The sequence below is a fragment of the Carassius carassius genome, chromosome 10 (assembly GCF_963082965.1).
Source record: "Carassius carassius chromosome 10, fCarCar2.1, whole genome shotgun sequence".
NCBI lineage: Eukaryota > Metazoa > Chordata > Actinopteri > Cypriniformes > Cyprinidae > Carassius > Carassius carassius.
In genome coordinates, this window is record NC_081764.1 from 30816226 (window position 1) to 30826358 (window position 10133).

General features: G+C 38.0%; 1 protein-coding gene across 1 annotated transcript; it reads right to left on the bottom strand.

The window, feature by feature from the left end:
- Positions 1 to 978: 978 nt before the first annotated feature.
- Positions 979 to 9702, bottom strand: LOC132152171 (protein transport protein Sec23A-like). Its single transcript, XM_059560934.1, has 19 exons — positions 9566 to 9702; positions 8242 to 8473; positions 7611 to 7668; positions 7414 to 7500; positions 6528 to 6764; positions 6337 to 6419; positions 6087 to 6231; positions 5309 to 5467; positions 5079 to 5194; positions 4863 to 4986; positions 4310 to 4390; positions 4112 to 4201; positions 3918 to 4024; positions 3411 to 3564; positions 3186 to 3263; positions 2669 to 2830; positions 2494 to 2580; positions 2000 to 2221; positions 979 to 1892 (listed from the first exon to the last, which is right to left on the bottom strand). The coding sequence occupies exons 2-19, from the start codon at positions 8460 to 8462 to the stop codon at positions 1803 to 1805; spliced, it is 2301 nt and encodes a 766-aa protein (XP_059416917.1). The 5' UTR covers positions 8463 to 8473; positions 9566 to 9702; the 3' UTR covers positions 979 to 1802.
- Positions 9703 to 10133: the final 431 nt, after the last annotated feature.

Sequence of the window (10133 nt, forward strand, 5' to 3'; positions counted from 1 at the left end):
TTTACTTTTAAACAAGAAGTGAAATTTTTGGGATGTGTTCTTGATAACAAAATGACTGGAGATAGCATGGCAGCTGTAGCTTTATCAAAAATAAATAATCGAATACAATTTTTAGCAAGACAGGCTGCTTATTTAGATAAACAAACAATGACAATGTTAGCTGGTGCATTAGTGCAACCTCATTTCGACTACCCAGTAACTTTTTGGTACAGTGGCTCTAAAAAACATGTTAAAAATAAATTACAGACTGCACAGAACAGGTTGTGCAGAATCGTTTTGGGGTTGCATCCTCGTATGCATCTTAACAATAACCATTTCAGGGAATTGGGTATTTTAAAAGTGGATAAAAGAGTAATGTTTATTAAAATTATGATGGTGTACAAAATAATTCAGAGAACTGTTCCTAAATACTAGTGTGATTACTATGTTTTTGTGAGAGATGTACATTGTATCTCTACAAGGGCAAGGATAAATAATATATATCTGTACCGGTTTAAAAGTGTAGTTGGGAAAAATTCATTTTTGTACTCAAGTGCAGTTGCTTGGAACGAATTGTCTGATCATATAAAACAATTACAGGAAGCATGGCCCTTTAGAAGTGAATTTAAAAAATGGCTTTCCAATTAGGATGCCTTAGGAATTTGTAAAGTGTGAGTTGCTTGTTATTTGATTTTATTCCCATTTGAACTGTTCGTTTCATTTTATGCATGTAGAGGACCACAATGGAAATAAGTCCGAGGCTTTTTTGTGTATTTTATCCTCAACAAATTGTATTCAATGTATATGAACTGCCTCTGGCATGATTGTATAAGTTTATGATTATTGTTGAAATAAATCAAATAAAAAAAAAAAAAATTCAGAAAATAAACTAAATTACTCACAAAAGTGTTCACGTTATATTTATAATAAATTGTAAATCATTGTATGGTAGTCACATAACATTATATAGTAAAATCTAGTTAAATAATAATAATGTGCTTAAGTACAAAGCGTTTTTTATTTTTAATTATTCCACATAAATAGGTACAGATGTTTCAGTCTTGTTATTTTGTAATGTTTTATTTTAGAGCAAGACCAGAGTTTGCACTTTCAAGGTGCTCAACTTCGTCTTTACCTTTGAAATGAAGTAAACCTATAAGATATTTTCAATATAAATATTATGCATAGCATTAGTTCATAATTGTAGATCAAGATAAAACTGGAATGTGGGTCACAAGTCACATTTAAATTCTTTACATACAATATTCATTTCATTTAGTTACAGGACTGGAGGAACAGGACTATAAACTACTGTTTCTCCCCGCAAGTGAAGCAGATCACAGGTACAGTTCATAAAAGTGAGAAGACTGTCAATCTGTGCAAAACAAAAACATACGCAAAAAAGAACAAACAGACAAGAGGATTCTTGCAAATAAGCATTAACAGGAATTTCAGTCTAAACATGCTTGGGAAAGAGCGACAAGCAACATGGCAGAAAACATTCTCTCTCTGGGAAATCAGATGTCATGTTATTAAAGTTTAATACGTAACACTTTCTGTTAGACACAAACCAAACTAAACTAATTAAATAAGCAAACAAACAAACAAACAAGACAGACAAATTATAATTACTTGTGTAGATGAGAATTAGAAAACATCCAATAACCGTTTCTCTGGAAGACCACCTAAAACAAACATTGAGATCACCTAGTTGTGTCAAGGTTGGATATGGAGGTTTTTCAGAAGATTGTCTAAAGTTCATTCTTTTTTTATTTCCTTCAACTCTGTAAATGTACATCCTTCACTGATCTTCTGCAGAAAGTTTATGCTGAACTTGAAACAGCCAGTTTCTTGAGATGGTCCATAAAAACTTGCAGACTGACGTCGTCTGTGAGGATTGGAGCTCCTGACTCCTACAAGGAGAAGATATAATATTAGAGATCAGACACTCCGGTCAACACTGAATTAATTTCAAGCACCTAAGAACACATAACGCTCGGTCAGATCTAAAGGTGTGTACCTGGCCCCAGGCGTACAGGTTGTTGTGGGTCTGGGAGGGGTTGACTTTGGAGAGGAGGAAGCGTGCCTGTGAACCTCCGTGCTCAGTGTCGATGTATCTGGGCATGGGGAAGCGTGTCTGCAAGATCTCCTGAGCGTCATCCAGAGGAGCCTGAAGGAGCTGCTTGAAGTTCTCATACTCTGCCATCTCCTGGTATCCAGCCTTCCTCCACTGAGCGATCGTCTGTGACGATGAGAATAACACCATCAGTAAACTGAACAATGCTCTGAGAAACATTATTTAACATTTGAGGAACCTCCTGAAAATAACAGCTTGGGTTCAAAATCTAGGGAGCTGCCTGCCTAATTAACATTTTTAGGCATCATAAGTGCAGAATTAGCTGTCAATGTCATTTTGGATAGATTTTAAGGTAGCATGAGTATTTTATGGGTAAGATCTTACTTAGAAATCATTATCTAAATAATCTGTACATAGTACAAGCATTTGATTCGTACCTCTCCATGGTAAATCACCAACTGGAAGAAGGTGTCCATCAACAGAATGCGATCAGAAAGGATGCTGCTGCTGTCCAGAAGAACAGGCTACAAAACCAGACAGATGTGAGAGGAGTTCGAGCAGAATTACACAGCAATCTACACTATAATGTTGCATGGATGGGATTCAAATCACCTCTGGAGGGCCGTAGAAAGAGTAGGAGTAGAGGATGGGCTGTATCATTATGAGCGACTGTGTCAGATCCTGACGCACAAAATGATGCCTGTAGTAGGACGACTCATCCGGACTGTTATTGAACACCTGCAGGAATGGGGATCTCCTCAAGTGGAACATGAACTGTCAAAAAAATAGACAAGTATTAATATTAGAAATGTGATGTTCTCAAACAGGGCATCTGCAGAGTTTTTTCAACCAAGACTTGCACAAATTTTAAAATAAACCATGCATATTTCATGTATCAATCGGTATTTAAACAGGCACACGTTCAACTGCAAATGTTTAAAATACCCAAGGCATGATTTATTCAATATATATACATATGTACTGACTTTGATTTATGTACTAATATATCAATAAATGCAAATTAGGAGTTATTTAAAAACATGTTTAAAGAACTTTTTAAATACTTTTTACGGACCCAGTCCAATCACAAGTATCAGCATTTATCTGAAGGAGTCTGGTTTTTTTTTACCTGTGGGTACAGCGAGAGAGATTCAGACAATCTGAAGGAGTTTGGATCTTCTTTATTGAACTGGCCAAACTTCTGACACTGAAACCAAAAAAGAAAAACACAAAACATGAGCGTGATGCAACTTCTGCATTCATTATTATAATAATGGTTCAATGATTTGTCATATCGGCTCTTATGAATGGAAACAATGACCTACATTTCCTTCTACATAGCTGTGAAACTCACCAAGCGAATGAGCTGCCGGTCTAGCCAGCGGAGAATGTCAGGCCCCTCCTCAGACTCTGCCTTGAAAACGCCAAGCCGGGCCATGAGAACGGCAGAGGCCTCCTGATCAAATGACGACTCGATATGCTGGATCTGGGACTGTGCGTCAGCCCAACTAGGTGTGACAATAGAAAGATCCGGTTTGTCGAGAACAAATGATGCACAATTTGAACACTCAAGAATTTGAGCTACTGAAGAGCTATTCAGAGCTATGCATATTTACGCAGCTAGATCTATTTTGAGCTATAGCAAACACAAATAGCACATGGAAACATGAGACATGTTGACTTTAGATAACTTTAATAGTTATTTAATAACTTTTGTGATAACCTTTTTGTACAATATAAAAGTTGATATCAATAAATGGAACAATCTTATAAATCAAAGAAACAACTAAGACCTTGACTTTAATATAATATCTACTCATAACAGAATTTTGTGAGGTTGAAAGCTGAAACTAAGACTCACTTCCTGGCAATGGTGGTGACACGGATCCGCCGCTGTGTATTTGAATGCTGGTATTGTGTAACAAACTGAATAGCTCCTCTTCCACCCTGAGGAATCGGGGCGTTGTTCTACAAAAATGTATAACATACCAGTGTTATTGATACATCAGCGTAAACATAAGCTCTCAAAGAACTGATAATTATATAATAATCTACCTGATTTACTACTTCAAAGTACAGGGCCAGGGTGGTGGCAGGCGTGAGACTACAAATCTTCCACTGAGATGTTCCTCCAACACCCATTTCCTGGAGAAAAAAAAAAACCTTCCTCACATATGTGTACACGTCTAAAGTCCTATTGGATTCCATTGCAAAAGCTGGCATGAAATGGGAAGTTACATGATTGTGACTTACATTGTCTGAAACACAGGGTCCTTTGGTGTTGAGAGACACACACGGCCCAATCGCACCAGAGATCTTCAGCTCTCTTGAGGTCTGAGAAGAAAAAGGCAAATAGGTTTAGAGGGTTGAATATGACTCTGGGTTACAGTCATAACATACACTACCGATCAAAAGTTTGGGGTTGGCAAGATTTTTCTTTGTTTTAGAAAATGTATTTGATTTAAAATAAAAACAGTAATATTGTAATATACTATTGTTTTTCATTCTTGTGATGTAAAGTTGAATTTCCAGCACCCATTATTCCAGTGTCACATGATCCTTTAGAAATCATTCTATTATTTTGATACGGTGCTCAAGAATCATTCTTAATATCGTCTCTGTTGAAAAGAGTTGTGCTGCTTATTATAATGCTTTTACATTTATTTAAACGAATAACACAAATAAAGAATTATTCTGTATCATTATAATATCTTTACTGTCACTTTTGATCAATTTAATGCAGCCTTGCGGAAGAAAACTATTAATTTCATTCCCTAAACTTTTAGTTCAAGTCAAAATATGTTACCTTCACTTCCAAAGTGCCACCAAAAGCCATGCGAAACTCTCCATTGTAGTCTTTGCTGAAGACTCTTTGGAAGGTCTGCTTGAACAGAGACGTGTTGAAGGAATCGCCCATGACAATGTGTCCCCTATAACACAACAAGAAATAATTTGTTGATATTAAGGACATTGAATGGCATGTAAGATATATTAAGATCAATAATCTTCAATCAGTGCTCACCCTGTGAGGTTGGATAGACATTTCATCTCCAGCAGTCCCGTCTGATCCAGTGCACAGGCGTAGATGTCAACGCTGTGTCCGTTTACTGCTGCACGGTTTGCCAGAGCCTCATAATACTAAATAGATGTTAACAGAAATTCTTAGTTAACTTTTCAGGAAAGGAACAGAATGTTTATGGAAAACCATAAAAATAAAGAGTTTATCACCAGATCCTTTAAATCTGTAATCACCTTAGTGGCCTTCTTCAGATGGCGAGCGTTGTCTTTCTGAATATCGTGCCAGGAGCGGATGGGGGTCTTCAGTTCATCTCCCACCACCATGCCGGGCCCCTGTGTTGGGGGGCCACCGGTGAACAGCATCACACGGGCCCCTGTGTTAGGGAAAGTGCCCTACAAGCAGAATGACAGAGAGAAACTGAATGAATGAAAGTCCAATTTGTATTTAATATTTTCCAAACTGAATTGAAGTAGATTTAGTTAATGATCACAGCGTGTATTCCAGTCTAAATGAAATTAGGTAGCTTTTTCCACATATTATGAACTTCACTTTTACAGGGAATAATGCACGCTACAATTAAATCAGTCATGCTAGACTTATTATCAAATAAACTCAAGAGTCCAGTAGGTAATCTGACTCTTATCTTTAGAGTTATGTAAGAATAATGACTGGGTCAAGAACTAGGTACAGCTCTTGTGATATGACATGACAGCTGAAGTGGACTTTGAATCTCACAGCCAGCTTTATGGACACGTTGCCAACTTGAACTCACTATAATGAAAGGAAAACAATCCCTTCAAGAATTCTCTCCCACAGTGTAGTGAAAAACTGGGAAGGGAGATGTGCAAAAGCTCTAAGGATGTATTTCTAAATATAATCATCTAAAACGGAGCGTTTCCTGAATTTTACTTATACATCCAGCTTTTTATATTCTCTCCTATCTCTCTTTGGTCATACAGAGATTTTATTATTGCATACAAGATGAGCTTTTAAATGAATAATGTCCTGTACCTCCAGTAGGCCAATAGCAATAGAAAGGGCGATGCCCGTGGAACGGAGATGTCTTTTCCCCTGAGGAACAGGCCAGGGGTCTCTCTGCAACTCCCCCAGAAGGTCGGTCAGGTTCATGTCTACTGCTTGCACAGGCTGCAAAAATCTAAAACAGGTGCAAAGAAAATGAGCACAGCTGGCTTCACGTACATCATCATCTTCTGTAAAAGCTTCTGTTTGTGCATGCTAAGGAGAGATGACCATCTCATACCTGCAGGAAGCAGCAGCGTCATGAGGGGCCAGTGGTTTGCCTTGGTGTCCAGAGGTGGCTGGCTTCATCAGTCCCAGCATCTCCTGCAAACACATGAAACACCTGATCAATTTCACTGACAATTCTGGGGTTATCCGGCTATTTTATAGTTCTTTGAATGTTAACTCAAACAATAAATATAGATCACTGACCTGTATCTGTTTGGGCGTGAGCTCTTTTGTGCCTCGGAAGACGAAGCTCTTGGCAATACCTTCGCAGCTGAGCTCATGGATCTGAACCATGCGGCCGAAGGTGATGAGACCCACCAGTGCATTGGGCGGCAAGAGACTCAGAGACATCTGAAGGGATTCTTTCAGGGCCTGGAGGTCTTCCTCTTCGAGACATGTGTCCACCACATACAGGAAGATGAGAGGGGTTGGAGGTCCACGCTGAAGAGAAATAAATCAGGTTTCATAACGGTAATTCAAATATTACACACTGTTATTCATTAATAAATACTTTGATTTCATTCATTTAATAATTGTAATTTTTTTTTAATATTAATATATGGTTCAAAAGCTTGGAGTTAGATTTTTGTCTTAAAGAAATGCTTTTAAATATTTTGTATTTCAAATAAATTATGTTCTTTTGAACTATTTATTCATCAAAATATACTGAAAAAATATTAAGTATAATAATAAGAAATGTTTATTGGGGATTAAATCAGCAAATTAGAATTATTTCTGAATGATCATGCGACCTGAAGACTAGAGTAATGATGTTGAAAATTTATCTTTAATATATTAAAAAACATTTCACAGTATTACTATTGTACTGTATTTCTACTCAAATAAGTGTAGCCTTGGTGAATACTTGGTGAACGCTTCTTTTGAATGGAAGTGTATATAATGACAGAAATGACACACTTTTAAATTGCAAGGAAAACTATTTAAACGGTTTAAATACACTAGTTTCATGACAGAATGACAACGTGGCTTTTGATGAGCAGCTATCTGTGAGCTAAAGGAGCTGTAGTTAATCTATATGTTTGTACAGTAAAATATGCCTATGTACAGTACAGAGTAAAAGTAAATTTACCTGCACTATGTACTCAATGGTGGAGAACTGAGGCATTAGTTCTGCGGGCTGATTCACTTCTGAAATGCCAGCGTATGATGGAGGAAACTGTGAAGAAATAGATGAATATTTACTCACAGTGACAGGTGTGATTGACGTTAGAGAAGCACATGGAGCAAAGCCAGGAATGAAAACGAGTTTCAGTAATGTATACTCACAGAGTTCCTCTGGAAGCAGAAGTTGCAGGCCCATATCTTAGCTCTGAAGTCCACTTGACTACAAAAGGAAATCAAGCATTAAAGGTGCTAAACTTGTCTATAAAAAGTCTTTTAAAATGTAAGTCATCAGCACAACAATTCTCTTTCTTTAGGTCACAGCGGTTAAAGGAAACAATTAGCAGTTAACTAACCTGATCCAGTTAACACAATGACAATGTTGGAAAACAGATTCTTTCGACATTTAAAAAGCTCTGAAATAATGTAATTAAGTCTGTTGAAAACTAGAGGAAAAGTCCAGACCTCCACCTAAGTAAAATACGATTTTACTAACCCTAAAATAAAAGGTCAACACCAAAGTACATCCAATTCAGGCAAAATTTGGTTCACATAAAACCCTAAACCATGAGCTTTACTGTGTTTTTAAATGGACTGCAACAGAAATATGATAAAGGGCACCAATGTTTAATTTAACTGTCTTTCCAGTGACTGCAAGTTGTTACTCAAATTCCATTCCAACTCCAGTACACCAATTAATAAATAATTCAGAAATGAATGTCATCATGATATTTTTTATCTATACTGACAAAACAAACAGAAACATGCTTTTTTGGAAAAGTGATTCAGTCCTTACCAGAGTGGGTTGAGTACGGCTTTGCAGTTGGCCCGGCTGCACAGTACCGGCTCGTACTGGACTGGAGGCAGGTCCGGTCTCTCTTTGAGGGGGGTGTAGAGGCAGGAAACAGGAACCACTAGCCGTGTGGCCTCCAGGCGGCTTGAAGGCCAGAGGTTCCAGCTGCAGCGTACTCCATCACGATCTTCGTTCTGTTGGATGAACTCTTGGAAGGTCGACATTACAGTGTGAACTGTGAACGACCAGAAACAGCGAAATGAATAAACAGCGAGCTGCCAAGTCTTTTTAACCCTAAACCACACCTAATGGGTTGTGTTTGCGAACTGGACAAGCAGGATAGCAGAGCCTAAAATTAACAGCAAATACCAGAGGGACAAGGACAATTCCGCCCATGTCAGCAATGCGGGCAGAAATTGCATTCTTTTATATTTTCTGTGACAGAAGGAATTCTTTTGCGCAACTGTCACTTGACACAAGTGGTTACCCTTGCCAAGCCTAAAACGTCATTAAGAATTTGTTGATCAGAGATGTGCGTAGATGTGTCAAGGAGCAAATCCAGATGCTATTTTTAAGGCTGAATGTACCATTGCTGGGACACACCTGTCCTACAATTCCTACTCAACTCCAGGATCCAGGTTTGCTGACTAAACACAAAGCACTTCGAAGTATGAGACGAGACTTTGGCCTCTGATAACCCTGAATCAGAGGGATCCCTGGACATGCCTGTCCTAAACACTAAACCATGGTCCAATGCCTGTATTGACTGTTTGGTTGCACAATGATGAGAGTTCCCGGACAGACATGAACTAACTGTTCCAAACGACTCTAGACAGACTGTACATGTCAAAAGCCACAAAATAACAAAAACCTCAAACAAAACATTAAATGATACCAACAAATTGTTAAGATAAGGTCAGCACGCTACACAGCTTGATAACAACTGAAAGAAGGTTCTTAAATATATTACACATATTGGTATCGATATATTACTTTACATTATTTACATCTTTTAGTCAAAATAAGAGCATCTCCTTGACGTCACGCGTACATCTAAATTATACTGGTCAAGCTCGCGCTTGCTAATTCCAACACACTCTCAATATACCATAGAAAAAGAAAGCAGGGCAAAGCAAGATATAAGGCAGTTATATTATTTAAAGATCTCAAACATTAATACAAAAACATACTACTAAGTACACCCGTGCAGCCCGTACACCCACAGCAATCTTACTGACTTCCGCCGACCTTAGCCGGGGTCTGGGGGTTTAAATCTAACACATCAACGAACCACGACTTCATTACTAGAACACAGCGTTAGACGTACCTTCTTTAATCGATGAGGCTTCAGTAAATTAAATATGATGACCACGGTCACACGACCATCGAGAAGTGAAAATGACTTCGTCGACCAGGATTCGTCTCCAGCCGGTTCCTGGAGCTCCGAAGAGTGACGTGTTACTACACACTCCGCGCGCCTCGATTGGCTGCGTCAGTCTGACGTCAGGGGAACGTGACCACGCAGTGTCGAAATTTTGTGCGTAGTTGCGCTGCGCGGTTTCCATAGCAGCAGCATCTGATGCAAATAAGTTCTACGTAAACACGTGACCCCAAATTTTTCACATACTTTCCAACGTGCTAAAGAATTTTAAATGTCAAAAATGTATTTCAAATATTTTTACTATGTTAATATTATCTTCTTTTTCAAGGTTTTTCTGTTTCAGAGGGCAATATGAACAGTTTTCTTTTGAAAAGAAAAATTAAATACAGGCACGTAACATAAAGGGTTTACATCAAAATGTACAATGAAGGTGGACAGTTTACAGCTATAATAAAATGTAGCCTATATGCATACAGTGAAGGGTCTACATTATACTCTAATTACATAAATACTT

Coding starts and splice junctions, on each gene's coding strand:
- LOC132152171 (XM_059560934.1), bottom strand. CDS start 8,462: ATGTCGACCTTCCAAGAGTTCATCCAACAGAACGAAGATCGTGATGGA. Junction 7,501..7,610: donor TCTGCTTCCAGAGGAACTCT/GTGAGTATACAT, acceptor ATTTCTTCACAG/TTTCCTCCATCATACGCTGG. Junction 4,391..4,862: donor GTGGCACTTTGGAAGTGAAG/GTAACATATTTT, acceptor TTTTCTTCTCAG/ACCTCAAGAGAGCTGAAGAT.